The 23,375-nt window shown below is 42.6% G+C and overlaps 1 protein-coding gene across 7 annotated transcripts in view; it reads left to right on the top strand.

Annotated features, from left to right (window-relative positions):
• Window positions 1-247: 247 nt before the first annotated feature.
• PINX1 (PIN2 (TERF1) interacting telomerase inhibitor 1) overlaps window positions 248-23,375 on the top strand; it is a 68,439-nt gene continuing 45,311 nt past the window's right edge. The window contains exons 1-8 of one of the 7 annotated variants that reach the window (XR_009818189.1): window positions 382-542; window positions 6,429-6,538; window positions 8,616-8,708; window positions 9,425-9,503; window positions 14,814-14,906; window positions 18,010-18,086; window positions 19,485-19,902; window positions 19,991-20,262. Coding sequence is in view for 6 of the 7 variants with exons in the window: in XM_061990133.1 (XP_061846117.1) it covers window positions 401-542; window positions 6,429-6,538; window positions 8,616-8,708; window positions 9,425-9,503; window positions 14,814-14,906; window positions 18,010-18,086; window positions 19,485-19,745 (855 nt within the window). In the remaining variant the exon portion in view is untranslated. The other 6 variants (XM_061990133.1, XM_061990129.1, XM_061990128.1 and 3 more) reach the window with 6 other exon arrangements.

Genomic DNA, 23,375 nt, shown 5'->3' on the forward strand with positions numbered 1-23,375 from the left:
TCCAATTTCTACGGAGAAGTGCGCATGGATACCAGATAGACAACCAATACGTCTTTTTATATCCCTGTTAAAGCTGTAACACACTTTCTCCCTCTGATTCCACTAGGATAACTACTGTAATCGCCTGCTTTGAGACCTTTTCTATCAGGCACTTCTTTCGCTGCCTTTCATCCGCGCCGAGGTCACAAAAGTCCCCTTCGGGGCGGGCCGGCATGCGCTTGTCCGTCGCCGCGCGCCGCGTAGGAGGAAGGCCCCCAAGATGGCGATGCTGGCGGAGCGTGAGTGTCGTTCCCGGCGGGGAGGAGCGGCGCCGGCTGAGCTCCGGGCGATGAACGGGGAGCGGGAGCGGGGGAGGGGCTAAAAGAGCCGTTATCCTGAAGGATGTTCCGGGCGCGACCCGATGTCCTTCCCACCGCCCTCTCTGAAGGGGCGAGGGCCACGCTGTTCCTCCCGGGGGCGGCGAGATGGACGCTGGCGGGGCCCCGCTGTGGCTGGAAAGGGGTTTGTGGGGCTTTGCGGCGTCCCGGCCTTGGGGGCTACGTGTAAGATCGGCGGGAATGTCCTCGGGCACTCGTAGGGTCGGCGTTTCATTTGGGAGCCTCGGTGCCATGTGTGCGGCAGAGATTAGAGAACAAATCAATCCAGCCCAGGCACCTGCTAAAGCAGGTTCCCCTCGATCCAGGGCACGGGAACGTGTCCAGGCGGGTTTGGAAACCTCCTGAGAAGGAGCCTCCACACCTGACGGTTTGGGGCCGGGGCAGTGCTGCCTCCGGCCCACACAGTAACGATGGCAAACTGAGAAAGTACAGCGAGGCAGGATTTTGGTGGTTGGGTTCGGTTTGGTTTTTTTGGTTTTGTTTTGTTTTTTACCACAATAACGTTATGAGTTGAATTGAAAATATGTTTTATGTATGTTCCAGTCACGATAAAAATACAGGTTTTGTGTTTTAGTAGGCAGTGGGTTAGAGGAACCCTTACTGCATAATGTTAGTACTGTAGCTACTGCTTATTATTAACTGAAATAACAGATTAAAGCTAACTTAATGATGACTTATTCCAGAGAGATTACTTGTTCTGTAGGGAATGACATTACTTGGCCATATCAATGACAGTGGGTGACTCTCACTCAGCTCCAGAGGGTAACTTTGAGGGAGAGATTTACAGACACATTCCAAAGAAGAGTATGCAAAAATCCCCTACACCACAGAAATGGGACTGGGCTTTTGTAGAATCAAGTGACTGACTGTCAGTTGTCTGTTGCTGAACTTGCATCTCCACAGAACTGGCAGGAACATCTGGGTTCTAGCAACAACATTATCTCAGAGATGTTTGCTTCACAGCCTGCTGGTTCAGGAATTTTCTTATCCTCCACAATTACTCTTGGGGATATTTGAGTCAGGCTGGTCTGTAACAGCCTTCACACTAAAAACCATCATGGCCTTCAGCTTGTGTCTTTTCACTAGGCAGAGTGCCCTGTTACGGGGGCCAGGGCAGCGCTAGGGAGCTGGCTGCTGGATGACAGCCATGCAGGACTCAGCACAGCTGTGACACTTTTTCCTGTTGTCTCCAGTGACAAGACAAGGAGTTGATAGACACAAGGTGGAACACAAAAGGTTCCACTTAAACACAAGGAGAAACTTGTTTGGTGTTGAGGTGAGGGAGCCCTGTCCCAGGCTGCCCAGGGAGGGTGTGGAGTCTCCTCAGGAGGTTTCCAAACTGGCCTGGACACGTTCCTGGGCTCCCCGATCGAAGGGAAGCTGCTTTAGCAGGAGCTTGGGCTGGATGAGCTCTGGAGGGCCCTGCCAACCAACACCATTCTGTGATTGGTCTTTTGGTTGCAGGATTAGCATTTGATAGTAGCTTGCCCTTTTCTCTGTACAGGGAGCTTTGGAGATCTGCTAGATCTTGGGCTGGGAAAAGTGAGAATGAGATGTGAGGGATTTTAGGCAGGTGCTTCAGGGATGGTAGGTAAATCCCGTGAACTCACGGAACTTAGAGTAAGACCACATAGCAGTCTTATGCATTTTGTATAAGTTTGTTGCTGCATAGATCATTTTTGAAAGTTTGAAGAAGGTTTTTATTTCATTCATAACTTTTCATTAACGAATAAAAACCAGAGTTTTCTTTAACCTTTTTCTGATAATGGATTTGAACAGAGCTTCACTCTTACCTGGCAGGTGATTGAAGACTTGGGCTTCTCATATCTAAAATAACTGATTAAAACATTGGCTGAATACCCTGACTGATAATTCTCAGGTAAAGCTCTTCAGGAAACAGAATTTTCTCAGGACTGGCTAGAATGGGAATTAAAATCTTTTGCTGCCTTCTCTTTGCAGATGCATTCCTATACAGCAGCCTTTTCTAGTAAATGTGAAACTCCAACGGAATAGAAAGTCTAAACTTCTCAACTGTAGGTTTTTATATAACAAGACTAATACACTTCTGTTTGAGTATTGTTACTGTCCTCAGGTGGTTTTGGTCAGCTTACTGGTGTCAAGACACCCTTAACATGAGAGCACTGAGTCTTGTGAATTAACTGCAGGAAAAGTGGCCTTAAGTATGAATTGGGAAATACAGGTATGAATTGAGGAAGACAAATGTGTATGAACTTTGTTGATATCTTTTTGTTTTCAGACTATTTGTTAATTATTTAATTGGGTACTGCACATATCAATAATCATAGAATAGTTTAACATTTAAAGGCCATCTATTCCAGCCCACCTGCCATGAGCAGGGGCATCTTCCGTTGGCTCAGATTGCTCAGAGTCCTGTCCATCCTGACTCAGAATATTTCCAGGGCAGGGGCATCTACCACCTGCCAGTGTGTTAATATAGGTTCTATCTGTAGTGAATTCTAAAATCAAATGTCTTAAAAAAAACCAGATCTGGTTGCTGAGGGCCACTTTTATAGGCCTTTGTTCATCACTTCCAGCTGCAGTTAAGAGTGGTGAAGCCACATTACACAGCTGCGTTCTGTTTGTGGTTCTGGATCAAACTCTGATGCTTTTATTGATATTTGACCTAAACAAAAAAGAGTTTGCAGGGTGTTAATTGGTTTTACTACAGCTGTGAAAGCACAAACATTTTGGGGACTTAAAAATAACTTCTCAGAAGTACCCAGTGACTGGAAAAAAAGCAGTGAGTGCAAATTGAAACACAAGAAATTCCATCTTTGTTTTTTAATTTACTGTGAGGGTGGCTGAACAGTGGAAGGGATTGCTCAGGGCATCTGTGGAGTATGTATCTGTGAAGATATTCAGGACCAAGCTGAATGCTGGCCTGGACAACCTACGTAAACAGGGAATTGAAGAAGAGGATCTCAAGAAGACCTTCCAACTTCTATGATGCTGTGAACTAAAGTGAGAAAGGACAGACTTGATCATTCCATGTTTATGTAGTTTGAATTTAAGAAACTTATCAATTGCAGAAATGGCCAAAGAGTTAGTTTTTATTTTTTACTTATTTTTAAAGTATTCTAAAAACTTCTAATAGGCTTTAATTTACTGTCTTATCTTGTTAGGAAAAAAATGTAAATTTTATGGATGGGTTTCAAAGCTTCAATTAAAACCAAAATCCCTTGTGTAGGCAGTGTAATGTTTTTCCATTCTTTGGAGAAATTTTACCTGCTTATTGTTTACTGTGTTATCCCCAGATGTGGGCATACAGCAGGGATTTGGATGGGAACTGATAGGGAACTTCCAGAAATGAGAGTTAAGTATGTACTTCAGGCACAGGATTAGTTTTGGTAAAAAGGTTTAGTGGTCTTTTTCTTTTTTAAATCGTGAGGTGTCTTAAGTATCTAAAGAAATTCTGCTTTTCTCCACGAGATGGTGCTCCTTGCTCAGAGTTGCGTTACCATCTGTAGCATCGCTTTATGAGCAGCCCAGAAGATTGATGTTAACTTCTGAGTGGAATTTTTTAGCTGGAAGACAGTATGTTGTTTCCTTCCTTGCTCTTAAGACAAACATTTCTGGTAAATTGTTGTCTAAACAGTCTTTCTTGTTGTTTGTTTGGAGAGGGGAGATGATTTCATGGGTTTTGTGTGTGGCATGAAGCAGTTCCTGGCTTTCCTAAATAGTTCTTTAAAGAGGTAAACAAGTTTATTTTCCTGCATCTAGCTTTCCATATTTGAAGACTGTGTTAACATAGCAGAAATGTGAGGATTAATCCCATAGTGGTAATTAAGAGGTTTTAAATATTTGGATTGCAAGTGCTGGGAAAGGGAAGATCTCTTAAAATTTCAAGCTTGAGAAATCTCTCTATTAGGTGCCCTTGTGTTTTGTTACCAGTGTCGTCCTGGGAGTGAAATCTTAGTACTTCTCTACAGGGAGATATTCAGGAAATTTAATAGAAATTAACTTCTAAAGTGGATTAGTCGAACTACATCAAACAATTCAGTCTGGAAGTTAATTTAAATTCAAACATTCAGTTGACATGGATTACCTCTACTGTGTAGACAAATCCTTAGACAGATAGGATAGCTTTACAACTAAAAATTTCATTGAATTTAATTTCTTGGGATTTGCAAAGTCACCCCCTGGGGAGCCAGTTGCAGACAGCATAGCAGAACATGGGTGTATTTAAGGTGTTGTTATAGTTAGATTTTAAAAAGGCATTGAGCAGCTCTTGGTGACTGAGTGAAAGATGATGTTAATCAAGAGATTTTAAACAAAGGGAGAAGTTAAAAGATGTGATTGAGAGGAAGGGCTGCTTCTCGGCAGGGTAGCATAACCTCTAGTAAATTACTTCTTTTTATTGTCTTTCCTTTCATGTTGTTTGTTTCACTATCAGCTAAAGACAAAAGCAACAGCCAAAAGGTGTTCTCAGTTTTTATATGTCTTAGCTTTTGCTGCCAGCTTGTTGTTTTAATTAATTCCCCCCACAAACCACTGGAAGCTCAAGTGCTTAAGAGGGCGTTTGCATCTTGGGTGAAGGAAGATGATGCAGCACCTTAATCTTGGATCAGTGCTTCAAAGGCTGCCATGAATGAGTGAAGTGAGCCATATCACTGAGAGAGACAGAGGTTTTCTTGTCAGTGAGGCAGCAGGGAAGCCTAATTTGCTTGGACAGGTTTAAAATCACAGTCCACGACGGCACTTTTCCAGCTTTCATTAGCAGCATAGGCAGGGCTGGGGGTAGATGCTTTTCTGAAGGCTACCTGTTGAAACTAAAGTTTTCCTGTAGGGAAGCGAACCAGCCAGTGCTGTGTGGATCTCTCTAGCAGCACTCAGTCATTTAACCTACTGTAAGATCTTTTTTATGGGCTATACTTGGGGTTTTATTAAGTTCTTTACCAGACTGTTACTTTTTATGGGGCTGTCACACAGCACCTATTTTGAGCTTCAAAGCTTCGGAAGCGTGTTTAAAAAAGCCACCATCGCACATTCTGACAGTATTGCTTCTTCTTTAAGAACAAAACAAAACTGGGCAAAAAATGAATCAAACACTCCTGTGATATTCTGTCCCTCTGGCCTAAATCCTAAGTGTTGCATTTTAGGGAAAGATGATTTCCGGACTATGTTGAAAGCACCTCGATAGACTTGGCTTCTCACTGGCTTTGTACGGCCTTGGGTTAATCGGTCAGTTTTGATCCACCGTTTCCCATCGTGTTTAATGAAGTTTGTAATCTTCCTGTCTCCCATTCTTTGTTTGTCTTGTTTATTTAGGTTGCCTTCCTGCATATGTTTAGGTGCACACTTGAAGGGACTAGTTAACTGTGCAAGCTTTTCTTCCTTGATTTCAATGAAGCTATTCGTGATGGCAGAGGCAAGCGCACGCACGTGGCCCTGGGGGACTGTAGTTTCTTTAGTAGTCTGCATAGGACAAAGGAGCCACAATTCTCCTTTGGATCCCTTAACAACTGCAATAATTTCCGGTGACTTTTCAGTTTCAGAACAAACCATTTTGTGACAAATCAAAAGCTGAAGTCCCACTGGTTTATGTTCTGTAATTCAGTTTCTCTGGTTGCATCGTTTGATTTTTTTACTTTACTTTTGTTATGAAGGCAAATATTAAAACTTCTGGGTTTGGTTAAAGGAACACTGGCCAGTGAGTATTGTCCAGAACAAGGAAAGCCAGCACCGAGGTCTCATTCTTCTATAGATTTCATGTTGAAAACCAGAGTTGGAATAAATATGGAATTTAGGCCTGTTACCCCTAGATGGTAATCCTTAAAGTGTTTCCTGAATTGCAGCCCATCCTTAGGAAAGACAGCTTCTGTTGCAGTTTTGCCTTGGCATTCTTCACATTAATAATGCAAATTTTAACTGGGCTTTCTTTGCAATGTAAAGTTTTGTAAAATAAACCCTCCTGAACAGAGGTTCTAGTACAGGTTCTGGAGGGTTTTTTTTTCAGTAAAAAGCTTTTCTTATACTGATGAAATACTAAGAACACTGTGGGAATGTTTGATTTTTTCCTTTCTCCTCTAGCCCGTAGAAAGCAGAAGTGGTCTGTGGATCCACAAAATAGCGCTTGGAGTAAAGATGATTCTAAATTTGGCCAGAAGATGCTGGAAAAAATGGGCTGGTCCAAGGGAAAGGTATGATCTAAAGGATGGTTGTCTGACTGAAAAGGGGAAGACTGCTTGGGGACTCTTGATCTCTGTGTTTGAAACAGCCATGTTCTTTCTGTTCAATTTGATTCCACCTGGACCTGTTCCTGTGCAACCTGATCAAGGTGGACATGCTTCTGCAGGGAGATTGGAATAGATGATCTCTAAAGGTCCCTTCCAACCCCTACCATTCCATGATTCTATGATCCTATGGTCTTTTTAAGTGGATGCAGAGAATTTGAGCAATACTAAGTTTGTACAGTTTGTTACAAAAGTCCATGCTTTCTTGTGCCTGTCCTGCTCTCCGGTTTTCATCTTCTCTCTTTGACAAACTACTGTCCTTCAAATAAGAGCAAGAGTTGGCACCTTAAGTCAAGTGATGGTTAAAGACTTTAAGTTGCTTTTATGTCCTCATCTCTTTCTCTGTTTTTTAGTACTGTTTAGAACACCTCTAGGATATACTTCAACCTTTTACCTGTTTTTAAAGGTTATTTCTGTTCCTTGAATGGCCAAAATGCAGTGTTATGTGAGCTGCACTCTTTCCCAGTTCCAGTCTGTACCTGTAGGACGAGAAGACTGGTTTTTGGTGCTAATAATGATCTCTAGATCAGTGTAGACAACTTCAGACTTCTCACATACCCCCTAAAAGCAGTTTTAACTTCCTCAGCAAAGCTGAGGTTTGGGCCTGCATGTAAGTATGTTTAATGAAAGGAATGCAACAAAGTCCTGACAATTTCTCAGTTCTGTGAATGCTTTAAAACTTAGGATTTCTTAGCGTAGCCTAACGTTACCTCAATTGTCTCACACTTTTCTTGTATAAATCTGGCTTCTAACTGCCTCTCATTTCACGACCAAACGGTAAATGATACCTGATTCAGAGGCTACTGAAGTCAGGGAACTGGCATTGGCTTGGGTAGACTTTAGACCAGGCTGTTATGAGTATGCATCTGAGTGCTCTCTCCTTATGTACATTGTATGCAGAAGTGTTTTATGTATGTAAGATTAAAATAGATACGTAAACCAGAGTAGAAGAAAAATGCTGTTAAATGTTCTGAATGTATTTTAGGCAGCCAGATTTGACCATAGCTAATACCTTTACCATTCTGAACACTGTGTCAGGATGTGAAATGTTGTTTTCTGTCTATCACCTCTCTGCACACCTCTAACCTTCTACACAAGAATAAGTTTCCTATTTGAGCCACTAAATCTTCCTTTACAATACCCGTAGCTGTATGAGAAGGATTCATCTGGATTCATTATAGCAACATCCTTTTTCAAATATGCCTCACTGCTTCAGACATTAGATATGCTCACGATCTGTCCACAGGGCTTCTCTCCACCACACGTTTATTACAGCTGTACACGTAGCTGGTTTGTTACTGGTGACGGATTAGGAAAAAAAGGAAGCAGATACCAAGATGCTTTGTCTTTTTTTTCCCCTCCCAGTCAATACAATTAAGAAGGATAACACTAGGCCAAAAGATTGCTCCCAGGATTTGAATGGTTATGGTTTTTTTAGGATAGACCCAATATTTGCTCCAATATCATCATCAGCTTGTTAGTGTGAGTGAGCTGGAAGTTCTTAATATCCTGCTAGCTCCAGTCTAACCTCTTCTCCTCTGCTTTGCTCCCATATAACTTCCTTCAGTGTTGTACCTTCTACGTGGCCTCTGTCTCACAGCCGTTACACAGCTGCCTCCCCATTGACAGGCATTTTTGGTGAGAGGCATGTTCTTTTTATATAGTATCTTGTTTTAAAATTGTAAACACTTTGGACTTGCCTAGGAATGTCAGGTGGCTTCCTAATTAATCACCCAATGACTTAATATTGTTGCTATTTTAGTACTTAATAATACTTTGCTGGAGGCTTAAGTAGTAAATTAAAGAAACTTAGTACCTCATGTGTGCTAATGCCTGCGAATGAATTCAGTTACAGGCAAACAGATAAATAATAAGTTGTGATTTCTTGCTGTATTTCATTGCAAGCTATCTTACAGTACAAAAGCTCTAATTGCTTAGTCACTGCTGTAAAATCCTTACTTTTTTACCCTTAATTCCTCCTTAGGGTCTTGGGGCTCAGGAGCAAGGAAATACAGAACATATCAAGGTTCAGGTGAAAAACAATACGCTGGGGTTAGGAGCAACCATGAATTATGAGGTGAGTTCTAGACCTGGGTAAGGAAATGGCTCCCATTTCAGCTAAAACACAGTCTTTGTAGTGGGACATTAGTGAAATCTGTTGTCACATCTGGTAGCAGCATGTACCTATGCAGGCATGTCTGCAGAAATTCTTGACCTGGAATTTATTTCTGCTTTATTGAGTGTTTTAGGAGTAAGTACCTGTTTGGAAAGATACTTACTGAATTCCGAATTCTGAGAGCAGGCTGTTCAGATATTTTTTTTTGCTTCCAAGCAAACCATTGAAATACTTTCTTTCTGCCCGTGTCTCCTGCTCCGCTTAGCTTGGTGCCTTCTGTCCCATGTCTGATACAGTCACCTTTCTGACTAAAGTTCAGGTACATAAACAGAGCAGAACATGGTTCCAAAGGTGCTTGTCTCGTAATCAACATGATAAGTAACTTTGTGGCTGGAAAAAAAATCACACTGGTATTTCCTGCCTGATTTTGAAAACATCTTGTGCAGACGGCAAACCCACAGCAGCTCAGTGTTGTTTGAGGACACATCCTGTATCATTTCTGGGCTTAGGAGTGACTGTAGCGAGCATTGCCACTTGCGGAGCTTCTCACACCAACAAGGATTAAGTATCTACATTTAAGTTACTTCTTAGAGTGCAGAGTCTTAACATATGCTTTAGCAAAACTTCTATTAGTTCTAAATACTTTTTTCTAGTATTCATGTGGGTGATATTTACAGGACAACTGGATTGCTCATCAGGATGACTTCAACCAGCTTCTGGCTGAACTGAATAACTGCCATGGACAGGGTGAAACAGGTAGGTTCATGCTTTGCTCAGTCAGATGCTGGAAGCTTAGCAGAGATTCCATTCTTTATCTTAAAAGTGTAGCTGAGGCCCAATCTTTGGGCTGCTCTTTCTGAGATTGACAACTCCCCCTTCTACCCCAAAATCAGTGGGAGCAAAAGGATGTGTTGCCATCCGTGACCATGCATGAGATTTTCTGCCTGGATAGGTAGATTTCAGTGGATCAGTTTTGCTCTCAGGCATCACAGAATGGTAGGGGTTGGAAGGGACGTCTAAAGATCATCTAGTCCAACCTCCCTGCAGAAGCAGGTTCACCTCAATCAGGGGGCACAGGAACGTGTCCAGGCAGGTTTGGAAACATCCCAAGAAGGAGACTCCACACCCTCCCTGGTCAGCCTGGGCCAGGGCTCTTTCACGCTTACATAAAGAAGTTTTTCCTCAAGTGGAACTTTCTGTGTTTCAGCTTTTGTCTGTTATCCCTTGTCCTATCACTGGACACTACACAAAAAAAGTGATGCCCTTAATATACTTTCAAATACTTGTGTTAAGGAGATTCCCCCTCAAGTCTCTTCCAAGCTGAACAGCCCCAGGTCCTGCAGCTTTTCCTCCTCACAGAGATATTCCAGTCCCCTGATCGTCTTGGTAACCCTGTGCTGGCCTCTCTCCAGCAGTTCCCTGTCTCTTGAGCTGGGCAGCCCAGAACTGGACACAAGACTCCAGATGTGGCCTCACCAGGGCAGAGGAGAGTGAGAACCTCCCTCGACTTTAATGCATCCCACACTCTTCTTAATGCATCCCAGAATGCCATTGGCTTTCTTGCTCATGAGGGCATATTGCTAGCTCATGTTTATTTGCTGCCCACCAGAACTCCCAGGTCCCTCTCTGCACAGCTGCTCTCCAGCAGGTTACCCCCAGCCTGTCCTGGTGCAGGGGGGCTGTTCCTACCCAGGTGCAGGGCTCTGCACTTGCCCTTGGTGAACCTCGGAAGATTTCTCTCTGCCCCATTCTCAGCCTGTCTAGATCTGTCTGAATGGCAGCACAGTCTCTGGTGAATCAGCCAGTCATATCATCGTGTTAGTCAAGCAGGATTTCCCCTTGGTGAATCTGTGTTCGAGTCCTCCTGATAACCATCTTCTCCTTCATGTGTATTGAGATGGGATCCAGGATAAGTCATTCCATCACCTTTCCAGGGATGGAGGTGAGGCTGATTGGCCTGTAGTTTCCTGGGTCATCCTTCCTGCCCTTTTTGCAGACTGGCCTGACATTGACCTTTCTCCAGTCCTCAGGCACCTCACCTGTCCTCCATGATTGTTCAAAAATGATAGAGAGTGGCTTAGCAATAACATCAGCCACCTCCCTCAGCACTCATGGGTGCATCCCATCAGGTCCCATAGATTTATGAGTGTTGAGCTTGCCCAACAGGTCTGTAACCCCATCCTTGTCCACCAAGGGAAAGTCTTCTGTTCTCCAGACCATCCTACTATCCTTGCTGGACTGGTCTTCCCATGGGCCGGTCTTGGTGGTGAAGACTGGAGCAAAGAAGACATTCAGTAGTTGAGCCTTCTCTTCATCATCTGTCACCAGGACACCCATCTTGTTCATCAGTAGGTTCACATTCTCCCTAATCTTCCTTGTACTGCTGATGTATTTGAAAAAGCCCTTTTTGTTTTCCTTTACTTCCTTTGCCAGGTTTAATTCCAAAAGGGCTTCCTGGCTTTGTCCCTGTATACTCTGGTGATGTTCTTATACTCTTCCCAAGCAACCAGGCCCTTTTCCCACCTTACATAGATTTCTGTCTTCTTTTTGAGTAGTTCCAGTAGTTGTTTTTTCATCCATGCAGACCTTGTGCCTCCTTTTCTTGATTTTCTTCTTGTGGGGACACACCGATCTTGGGCTTGGAGGAAGTAGTGCTTGAAAATCAACCACCTCTCTTGGGCACTCCTGCCATTGAGCATCTATTAAAGGCTTTTTGTTGGGGAAAGCAAACATAACATTTTGAACTTGTTCATTTTATCCAGCACCACAACATGGAAGACATTTTGCTGGGAAGTACTACAGGAGCACTTGTTTCTTTCTTTCTAAAGCAGCTAGAGATAGTAGGAAGGCTCACAACACAAATAGTCGGCAGTGAAATTTGCCTTCGTTTTACTAATGAACTGTCACACCTGGCTTCCATGCTCTTGTGGTTTCTCAAATACCTACTTTTCCAGTCCTCAGAGAACTGCTACTTTTGAACTCAGAGCTTTTGACTCAGAGTTATGCATCTCTTGTTTTGGTTGTGGTATAATGTGGATTTTGTAGCCCTGATGTAGAGAGCACAGAGCGAGGGAACTACACAACTTTCCCAAAAGGGCAAATAAACTCTTTTCAGTTTGAAAAGCTTTGTACAAGTTTGACCTTGGTTTGTAAAAATGAAGTTATGTAAAACTGGTGGGTGTGAATTTGACATATTGAGTGATTTAATAATCACTCCTTTAGTTAGACTCAAGTTTAAACTCTCATCATTTTCCTAATTGTGGAGTATTGTTAAACCAAAGGCTTCTGTTTAGACATAGCAGCCTGTCAGCATGCTGCTAGTGGTGGAGTTACCAGCTTAGTGAACATAGCAACTCATTCATTCATTATGTTAGAGCACAGAAGGCTTTCTAGGAGAGAAGAGGTAGAAAGGAGGAAAATCAGTTAGCAAGGAGGATCAAACTTGGTTTCTGGAGAACTAGAATTAAAATTTGAACTTGATGCTTGAAAAACACTTCTTTAAATTGCTATGTAAGGTGTCCTTGTGCATTGGAGCTCTAATCATGGTCTGAGGCCGCACAGTGGTAGGGTGCTGTAGTTGAAGTCCTCAAGAGGTAGAATGGCATACTGTAAGGAAATTCCTAAAGTTCCTTTCTACCTTTATAACTAGATCCTACCCAAGTTCGAGCTTGAGCCATGGGAAGATGAGTTAGGTGTAACTGGTGGGAAGGCTGCAAACTGATGAGCAGAGAGCTGAAATGACTTGCCAAAGGACACAGTGAGTCAACACAGAGGCAGGTTCATTGAGCAAGGCTGCCTTCTTCCTAAATCTCTGCAGTATTCCCTGGGTCATCTGTACTGATGCAAAGTGGCCCCATGAAACCATATTTCTCCCAGTTTTAAACAGCTATTTTTCCTTGATCTTTTTAGGACCTAGGATGAGTTTTTAATCATTGAGGACAAATGTGAGTGCATGTTGAAAATTCCTGGTCAGAATCATGTTTGGTGATTTTCAGACTGCAAGCACTGCTCTGAAACTTGTTTTTTTGGCAATTGTTTAAGCTGGCAAAACTCGTCCAGATAACTCTGCCTGCAGCTGTTCTATAGGATCAAATGTTACGTTGTTGGCCATCATCCAGTTTCAAATTGCATTAAAAGTCAGCTGAAATACTTCATTGTTCTTAAATAACTGGTGTAATTGCCAGAGTTGGATTGCAATTAGAGATCGGAAAGGAAGGGCCCCATGGTGATGAGGATGCCAACATTCAGATACCCTTCATGTACCTAATTTTAGGTTTCTTTTTTTTTTTTTTGTCTTCCCTAGCTGAGCACCTAGTGAGGAGTTTTGATTCCTGGCTCTTTTGGTGGGATACTAAGTGATGATGACTATGTCCCTATCATAAAATGAGGCAACAATGTTCTTTGGAACATTACAGGCAATCTGTATTGGATTTGTTATAGAAATGACATGTGGCTTCGTTGCCATGACTAAATTGCTCTTAAAAAGCACATTAATGTTCCTGCAGTGCTTGCTCGGTTTGTCAGAGGATTTATCAGTCACCAGAAGACACGGGGATGTACCTACCCATCTGTTGCAAGTGTCAGCACGTTTTCAGTAGTGAAATTCCTCCTTGAAGGCACAAGGCGGTGCTGCTGTCTCTTTAGCTGTAAGAGTAAAGTGGAGGAGGAAGCCCAGTGGAAATCCTTTGCTGTGTAATGTTCCCTTTAGTACAAGGGGATCAGAGAGCAGACTCATCACTGTTAGGAATTTTTAGTTGTGATGCTTACTTTCCCCATAGACCCTTTTTATTAAGGATTTTCAAGTAAACTGCAAACTCTACCTAACATTGTGTTAGCCAGGCCTTCCTCTTCTCATTAGGGCTTAGTGTGTCTGTGGAAGAGCGTATCTCAGACTGCATTCTGGTAGCCAGCTCTCCCACTCCGGGCTGCAAGTTTCAATTTTAGGTCACTGACTCCATCATCAGATGTCATTACCTGTCAAAGAATGAAGTGCTGTAATCCCAATGTCAGCAAAGCTTGGTCTGCAGAGCTTTCAGGGGTGGGATCATATGAAAAAGGTGACTCAACTTGGCCCTCAGGGTATGGGTTGATTTCCCTACCCATCCCAATTGCCACAGGGTGGAAAAGTAAATCTCACCAGAGTAGCCTTTAGAGAGCAGAGAATCCTGTGGTGCCTGTTTCTTTTCAGGACAGAACTAAGTAGATATTAACTGGACAGCAAGTTACCACCTCCTGTGAATTTCTCATAAATTAACAGGCTCTGCAAATGCAAAGAGTGTATCTGAACCAGTAAAATAACCTGTCACAGCTCAGGAACTTGATATATCTTCTGTTAAGTAGTTAGACTAATTCTTCACATGGTTTTGACCTGCACAAGCTAACAGTCTCCCAAACAACTCCTGAGTGAATTTGGGTCTAAGCCAACCCCAGAGCCCATACCCAGTGGGCAGTTTAGATGCAGCCCCTGTTCTGGAAGCTAGGGAAATTAAATGATATGGATATGGCAATTTGTTGTAGCTGGCCTCAGCGACAGAAAAACTCTGCCACTGTTTAATTTTCTTACACAGATGTATCAGGCTGTATGAGATAGATACTCTTCATGTAGTGTCACAAGTGGAAAGCCTGTCTGTGTGGGAGGTTTTTTTTTGCTTTTTCTTTTTCCTCAGTCAGATTCAGTGGTTTATTTTGTACTATTTCCTACATCTTTCTCAGACTTTGGCACTGGAGATATTTTATGACAAACAGCACAATAAACCCTGACCTATTATTCTTTTCTTACCATAAAAATGATGTTAAATTAGACTTTGCCTTTGACCTTGAGTACCTGTATCTGCCTTTTCAAATTACATTAGATTAGAAAAGAGAAGGGAAGGGGATGTGGCAAAAAAAAACCCAAACAAGCACTAACATGTCTTGGACAAAACTTTCCGTGCTTCCTTCAGTAATATATTGTGATATATTGTTGAGACTTGATTTTGGCAGAGAAAGTTAAATACACTGATGTTTGAATTTGGTGGTTAAGAGTGCATCTAATAGGGTTGGAACCTGTTTGGTTTGGTTTTTTAGAGTCCTTAGTGGAAACTCAGAAGAAGACATTCAATCTTGAGGAAAAATCCAAATCTTCCAAGAAACGTGTCCATTATATGAAGTTTGCAAAAGGTAAGAGGAGTTTTGTTGTTTCATAAGCTGTAGCCAAGATTAGTAAGAAAAGCATGTGTCAAGGTGATCTGTTGCCTTCTGGGGTCTAAATTTGGCAAGTAAAATCTTGGTTTGGAAATACTCCCTGCAGCAACTTAATTTAAAGGTATAATACACTGCTCCTATTTATTTTGGACAACTTGGGATGGCTTTAGGCTACTATTGCTGTAAAAAAAAAAAAAATTCTGTCTGAAGGAGCCATCAGCTGCATAAAGGAGCAGTGAATATTTTCAGTTATCTGTGAGTAGGCAGGGCATGGGAGGGGGAAGCAAAGGTGGTCACAGAATTACTTGGACATCTGCACACTGCTATCCTCTGCAATCTCCCATAACCCCTGTTAAGAGATCATGTGGATAAGATAAGTGATCAGATTAAACCTGAACGCAGGAAGAGGAAAGCCCTCTTACATCTACCAGATAATTTATTGGATAAATTAGGACAGTGGTTGTTGGCCAGAAAAACTATATCAAGAATGTGTGGAATTTAGCAATTTCTTTATTCCTTTAGAGTGATGACATTATTTCAACCATCCCTCATTTTGGTTCTTGACAGTTATTTAATCTTTTGCTCTCTTTCTCTCTTGATTGTGTTCCACTTTCACATACCTGTGTGCCTATGGTGTGTGTGTATACACATTTCAATGTGTGGATACAATCAGTTTCAGCTAACGGGGAATTTATTAAACTTAAAACTCCATGTAGTGTTTTCTTATAGCAAATGCCTCTGCTAAAACAGACATAGTGGATGTCTGAAGGGAGGTCGTAGAATCATAGAATGGTAGGGGTTGGAAGGGACCTTTAGAGATCATCTAGTCCAATTCCCCTGCTGAAGCAGGTTCACCTAGATCAGGTCGCATAGGAACATGTCCAGACGGGTCTTGAAGACCTCCAAGGAAGGAGACTCCACAATCCCTCTGGGCAGCCTGTGCCAGGGCTACCTCACCTGAACAGTGAAATAGTTTTTTCTTATATTTAAGTGGAACTTTTTGTGTTCCAGCTTCATCCCATTACCCCTGTCCTGTTACTAGCTACTATAGAAAAAAGTGATGTCCCAATCTCCTGACACTCACCCTTTAGATATTTATAAATTTAATAAGATCTCCCCTCAGTTTCCTCTTCTCCAGACTAAACAGCCCCAGTTCCCGCAGCCTTTCCTCATATGAAAGATGTTCCAGTCCCCTGATCATCTTCTGATATCAGAGTTTGGGATTTTTGATTAAGTAATTTGTCCTTGAAGTCAAACATAGTAATATGACCCTGCCACTTCACAACATTAAGGAAATACATTGGTTCAGGGAGACCGTGGCCTGTTTGAGGTAGCAGCAAAGAGGATTTATTTTGATTTTGGTTTAACCTTTTACTAAATATAGAGGAAAAAAAGAAGTATCTTTTGAGCATGTGCAATAGGGAGCAAGGCTTTCGTATTAACAACATCCCTTGTTTGTTTGGCTGCAGTGTTTCTGTAAGGTAAGCCCCTGTTTGATTGTGCCTTCTGAGGTCTAAACCAGGGAAATAGTCCTTTTTCAAGAAAAGAGGAAAAGTTATTTGAGAAAGGCTAGTGCTTTGGCCCTGTTGTTCATATCCAATCCTGCTTCCTTTCAGACTAAACAAGAGGAGCTCACACAAAAGCGAGAGAAAGGAATTGCAACGACAGAAATTGCAGCTTCCGTTTCTGTTGCTGTTTTGTAACCTCACTGCTGGAGGAACATAGGCACCACATACAGCTTTAGCAGCCACACCAATTTGAGATGAAGGCAGTGACTGAAATTGCATTACTAGTAGCTGAGCCACTCTGATGCTGTAAAAACATTTTGACTGTCAGCAAAGTTGGTTTTCTATTAGGGAATGCTGAGAGGAGGAATATATTGTGGGGTGAGATGAGGGAAAGTAGTGGAAAGAAAGTTATAGGATGAGAGGAGGAGCAACAGGATTTTAAGTGTCACGATCCAGCCTTGGCCAAGACAAAGCTGAAGCCAGCCACCAGTCTAATCCTGTTTGCTTGGGTAAGAATGTCTAGAGGCTACACAGTGAGACATCAGCAAGCTGGGTTACAATTTCTCATTTAGGTCGATGTTTCCTGTTACTCTCTGTGGGCGGCTAGGGATCCTGAGAAGAAGAAACAGGTGGAATAGTCTGATTTATGAGGGTTTTTTTTGTCCATTACAAGTGCTTAGATTCATTTTGAGGTCAGTGATTTTGGAATCAGAAAATTAAGTGGAATAAAACTCCAGCAGACCCCCAATAAGTTGGCATGTCTGGGCTAATATTGTTTCTTTAACTTTTGCTGGCTTTTTTTAAAGAACTTCCTGAGACGAGCTGTGGACAGCTCAATATATAACGGTTCTTGGCCTATGGAATTGCCTAAACTTTTGCCAGTATCTCAGAATTTGACATCATGCCCTTTTGCTTCCCATCCCCTGCTCCGTGTCTGATGTTCAACTAACCACACAACAGTCATACGGAAGTAATGTTCCTGATAGAACTCAGAGAAATCTTTGCTTCACCCTTGAAATTGGTTTTAGTTGAAATAATCCAGTTGTAGAAATGGAGGTTTTGCTTTTCAGAAACCATGAATCAAAGACAAGTCCTCACTGAGTAAAGGTGGCAGGTTTTTTTGCTGTATGGAAGAGCTAAAACTCTCTATCAGAGATGGGGAATTCTCATGAGAATCCAAAGATGTGCAGTTTCTCCTTGAACTTTTCTCTGCGTAGGTTACAGCTCTTTTTTGCTTTAGCATAGTGCAGGCTGCTTCCCTCATTGCTATACCAATTACAGTGTCAAGCTGGGGGAAACAAGCTGCTGTTAACATGTTTCCCTGTGGACATACACTAGCATGCTGCTGTTGTCTCCTCACCAGCCTTTTCTACACACACGCGTTTCCTACTCTATGCAGGAGTCATTGTCAGCCTTCATGTAGTGTCTTTAATGTTCTCCTACAGATTTTTGTTTATCTCCAAAACCAATTTCTCTGCTTCCATGGGTCACAGTTTGTGTTATGCAAATGTACATGTCATTGCCAGATGTGAAAGTTTTGGGGTTTTTTTCCTTTCTTTTTCCCCTTCCAGGTAAGGATCTCTCTTCACGCAGTGAAGATGATCTGTCCTGCATATTTGGGAAGCGACAGAAGAATATGAAGACACAGGTAAACAAGAGACTTCACCTGTTTAATGTTCCTCTTGTATTTTCTCTTCTGAGAAAACCATATTTAAATATTTTTTTGCTAATGAGATACCACATGGCCATTAAAAGCCATGGGTCTTCTACAAGTGAGATTGCTGCTGTTGGTTGTGTGTGAAGGCTGCAGGTGGATGGCTGCTCTGGACCATTAGGAAATAAGAATGGGTTTAGTACATATGTGTCTGAGTTATTGTAATGTAGTTTCTTTGGAGTTAGGAATCTTCATTATTTTAATTTTACACTTGTTAGGCAACGTACATCACAAAGTAGGTCAATTTTGTTTGATCTCAAAGTTGCATAAGTATCCAAAAAAAAAATTTGACATTCTGTAGCAACTGGCCAGTCTCAGCAAACTTCCTTTATTTTCACAAGAACTGGGAACGACTATGCAGCTGCAAACCCTTGCTCATCTTTAAACAAAAGATTCAGTAATTGCATGAACACTAATAAATAGAATCATAGAGTGGTAGTGGTTGGAAAGGAACTTTAGACATCATCTAGTCCAACCCCCCTGCAGAAGCAGGGTCACCTAGATCAGGTCGCATAGGAACATGTCCAGACGGGTCTTGAAGACCTCCAAGGAAGGAGACTCCACAAGCCACCTGGACAGCCTCTGCCAGGGCTCCCTCACCTGAACAGTGAAATAGTTTTTTCTTATGTTTAAGTGGAACTCTTTGTGTTCCAGCTTCATCCCATTACCCCTTGTCCTGTTACTACCTACAATAGAAAAAAAGGATGTCCCAACCTCCTGACAACCACCCTTTACATATTTATAAATGTTTATAAGATCTCCCCTCAATCTCCTCTTCTGTACACTAAACAGCCCCAGTTCCCACAGCCTTTCCTCATACGAAAGATCCTCCAGTCCCCTGATCATCTTGGTGGCCCTGCGCTGGATTCTCTCCAGCAGTTCCCTGTCCCTCTTGAGCTGACGAGCCCAGAACTGGACACAGGACTCCAGATGATGCCTCACCGGGGCAGAGCAGAGAGGGAGACGAATCTCCCTTGACCTGCTGGCCACACTCTTCTTGATGCATCCCTGGATGCCATTGGCCTTCTTGACCACAAGGGCACATTGCTCCCTCATGTTCAGTTTATTATCAATCAGGACTCCCAGATCTGTCTCTGCAGAGCTACTTTTCGGCAGTTAAACCCCCAGCCTGTCCTGGTGCATGGGGTTGTTCCTTCCCAGATGCAGGACTCTGCACTTGTCCTGTTGAACCTCCTGATGTCCCTCTCTGCCCAACTCTCAAGCTGGTTGAGATCCCGCTGAATGGCAGCACAGCCTCTGGGGAATCAGCCAGTCCTCACAGTTTGGTGTCATCAGCGAACTTGCTGAGGGTCACTCTGTCCCCTCATCCAGGTTATTGATGAAGATGTTGAACAAGACTGTCTCCAGAACCAATCCCTGTGGAACTCCACTGACCACAGGCCTCCAACTCGACTCTGTGCCATTGATCACCACTCTCTGGGCTCTGTCATTCAGCCAGCTCTCGATCCACCTCATCATCCATTCATCCAAGCCACACTGCCTGAGCTTTCTGATGAGGATGTCATGGGAGACAGTGTCAAAAGCCTTGCTGAAGTCAAGGTAGATGACATCTGCTGCTCTCCCCCCATCTAGCCAGCCGGTTATGCACTCATAGAAGACTATCAGATTGGTCAAACAAGATTTCTCCTTGGTGAATCCATGTTGACTCCCCCTGATAACCATCTTTTCCTTCATATGTTCAGTGATAACAGTCAGGATGAGTTGTTCCATCACCTTTCCAGGGATGGAGGTGAGGCTGACCAACCTGTAGTTTCCTGGGTGATCCTTCCTGCCCTTTTTGCAGACTGGCCTGACACTGGCCTTTCTCTACTCCTCAGGCACCTCACCTGTCCTCCATGAATATTCAAAAATGGTGGAGAGAGGATTAGTAATCACATCAGCCAGCTCCCTCAGCACTCTAGGGTGCGTAAAAACCTAACAAGAAGACTTTTTTCCCCCAACTTTGTGTAATGAGATCAAGGTTTGTACTAGCATTTCTTTTATTTATGTATTCACTAGCATTTTGCACTTGCAGAGAATAGGCCTGCTTCATCAGTGTGTCTAATAAGAGGTCTACACTGCGACATGACTAAAGTATTCAGAAAAATTCTTTGGAATAAAGAATATCTGGAAAAGCACAAGTGAAAATGTTGCAAGAATTGCGCTGTTGGTTCAGAGGTCTCCAAAGTCTCTTGTCTAGAGGGAAAGGTGGAACCTGAAACAAAATGGAAATTTGTGAAACGCCATTTCTTTGTTAGACACCTTGCTGCTTGTGCAGTGCTATTGAAAATTGTTCTGTAATTTCACTGTAAACTTTGGGAGGAGAGGAATAGGGGGAAGAATGTGCTAAGAGATCCTGGGTAGCAGTGACAGAAAGTTTGTAACTGTGTAAGTGCTAGGTGGAATGGCAGGGGAGCTTCTGAAGAACAAATGGTGATGCACTGGGGACTCTTTGCTGGAAGAAAACTTACTACAAGATGAACAATGCTTCATTGACGTGTCTTGAACAGTTTGAAGAGTTTGGTCTTGCTATTATTTCATATAATGTTACAATTTCAGTTTAAGAGTTACTGGTAGGGCAGAGAAAAAATGTCAAGGCTGTTTTCTGAGTACTGCTTCCTAAACTACAAAAATACAGTTACAGTTAATTAATCTGGGAGGTTAGAATACGTTTAAACAAATTAAGAACTGTCTTACCTTGTCTACCACTGTGAAAAACAGTATAAATCTTTGTTAACAGTCACATGGTTTGGCTTGAAAGGTAAGAGCTTGGGAGGAGGCCAACAGAACCCATCTTAACTTATTACTATCGTGAAATAAACGTTTGAGGACTTGAGATCCATGAGAGCTGTTGGAGGTCTCAAATGCTCTAGGTAAGCTTGAGCCATCAAAGCTCCCCTGATTGACACTTCTGATCACCTAAATATGCCATGGAATTACTTCTTAGCTCCCTTGCTGTTGGATCAATAGGAAGCAAGATAAAGTGGCATTTAGTGCAAATCCATGGTGCTGTGGTTAACGGAGTAGATTTGCCTACCCATGAGTTGTCCCAAGCAGTCTTGTTTTCTCTGCATGTCCCACATCTTTTGAAACTAAAGATAAGCCTGGAGAGTGCTGGTGCTACTTTTGGGACTTAATCCTGCAGAGTATTTTTTCTTTTGCTGATAAACACTACAGACCACATGTGTGTTCATGGCTGCTTGTGAAGGGTGTATGTTTGTGTATGCTTTTGCTAATTTCTTGACTAGTGGAGTGATTGACTGGCAACTAGTGTGCTGATTTCCTTTTTGCCTTCGCTGAACACTCAGCTAATGGGTCAAGGTTCTGGCAAAGAGTCACAGACTGTTCTCTGCTAAGCACCCAGATTTCCACATGCATATACAGGCAGGAGGTAATGTAATTTGGAGCTGCATTGTTGTCTTCTGGCTACCCTCTGCTGCTAAGCAGCCACAGGGAGAGTGAGCCAGAGACAGCACAATTGCTTTTCTCCCTCCCCCCGCCTCTTTCTTCATGGATCAGAGATCTGTGGAGTTTGTACAGAATAAAAAATGCATTGCTTAGGCCCTCCAGCTCTGACCAATTTCATTTCATTGCACCCATGAACTCTTATGATCCCTTTCCATCATGTTCCAGAGCTTGGTCCTTAAGGTGGCACAGATTTGCAGTAGTGTTCTCTGTGTGTGTTTGCATTCTTTTTTGAAATCCCTAGGCTTTGGGCATTTCCCTGATGGGGCAGAGAGCACACTACAGGAGCAAGCAGGAAAGTGCTGTCATTCTCCTGGAATTGAGTTCTTCCTACTTGTTCTCTGTGTAGAGATAATGTAGGAAGAGTCCCGGTGTCCATCAGGGCCCTCAGGCAGAGATAGGCTGCAGCTCCTTTTAATTGCAACTCCTGCAGCCATTAGTAACAGCTGTATACTACTGTCCTGTTCAGAGTCGATGAAGACAGCTTCCATACTTGGAAATGCCAAAACTGTTACTATCAATAAATCTGATTGCAGGTTATCAGCTGTGGTTGCAACTAGGTTGATACGTGGCAGTACCTGTTATGTATAGATCTTGTAACTTGGAGTCCTATCTTTAAGGCTCTTTCTGAAGAACTAGATTCTCCTTCTTTCTTCAGAGGTGCATTTTGAGAAGCATTCAGTAAAGATTTGATTTGGACTGAATAGCCAACCCCCAGCTCACAGCAGAGTTGGCATTCCATTGATCTTTTGACAAAGGTGTTCAGTGTAATTATTTTTCCTACATTTCTGGTTGTTTCAGTCCAGAATCAGAACCATTTTGGGTGTAACTTCGTGAAATGATACAGGAACTGCTTTTCATAGAATCGCAGAATTAACTGAGATTGAAGGAGACCTCTAGATCTGCTCAAAGCAGAGTCAGCTACAGAAAGTTGCTCAGGACTATGTACAAATGAATTTTGACTGTCTCCCTTCTTCAACGCTTCCAATTTAGGCCTGTAACAAAATTCAGTGGATGTGTGAGAGAGGTCACTTAAGGAGCAGAAGGTGAGAATGTTTTGGAATAATGAAACACACTGTAAACAGACTTAGTTGAGCGATCACTTGCAGTTCTGTAGGCATCAGACACATGGTGGAAGTTCTGGAAAGTTTGGAAAAGTTTTGGAAAGCTTTTGGCTTCTATTATTCCTAAGAGCTGATGTACCCGCAGCCTTTGAGCTTCTCTGTTTCTACAGATGGGCTGACATGCAGTAGATCCTGGTATTACATTGATGCTCATCACCAGTGTCTTACCAGGTCTGGCCGTTTGACTGGGGTTCTACCAAACTCTTTAGAGAGATCAGGAAAAGGAGGTGGGGGAAGACAAAGCCCAGGAAACTCTATCTGTTCTTATGGTCGAATGGAAACTAGTGGAAGGGCTTAAGGCTAAGTGACATGGTCTCTGGACTAGCAAGATGATCCTGTGTCTTCTGAAGTACTTGTCAAAAATATGTCACCTCTGAACTGCTGCTGTGATAAATGTTGTCTTAGCAAATCAGATATGTCATTGAGACTTTGCTCCAGTTAATTCTGTTAAGTCTTTTCTGGTATGGTCATCAGATCATTTTATGATCTTGACCTGTGGAGTAGTGTTTGGCAGAAGATGTTTTGTGCTAAGTTAGTCTGAGCTGTTTGAACTGTAGGGCTGATCTCAGACTTTGTAACTGTCTCAGTATCTTAGGACTGGTCTGACTAATGAATCTTTTCTCTTCTTTCACAC

Source organism: Colius striatus, chromosome 2, assembly GCF_028858725.1.
Source record: "Colius striatus isolate bColStr4 chromosome 2, bColStr4.1.hap1, whole genome shotgun sequence".
NCBI classification, from domain to species: Eukaryota; Metazoa; Chordata; class Aves; order Coliiformes; family Coliidae; genus Colius; species Colius striatus.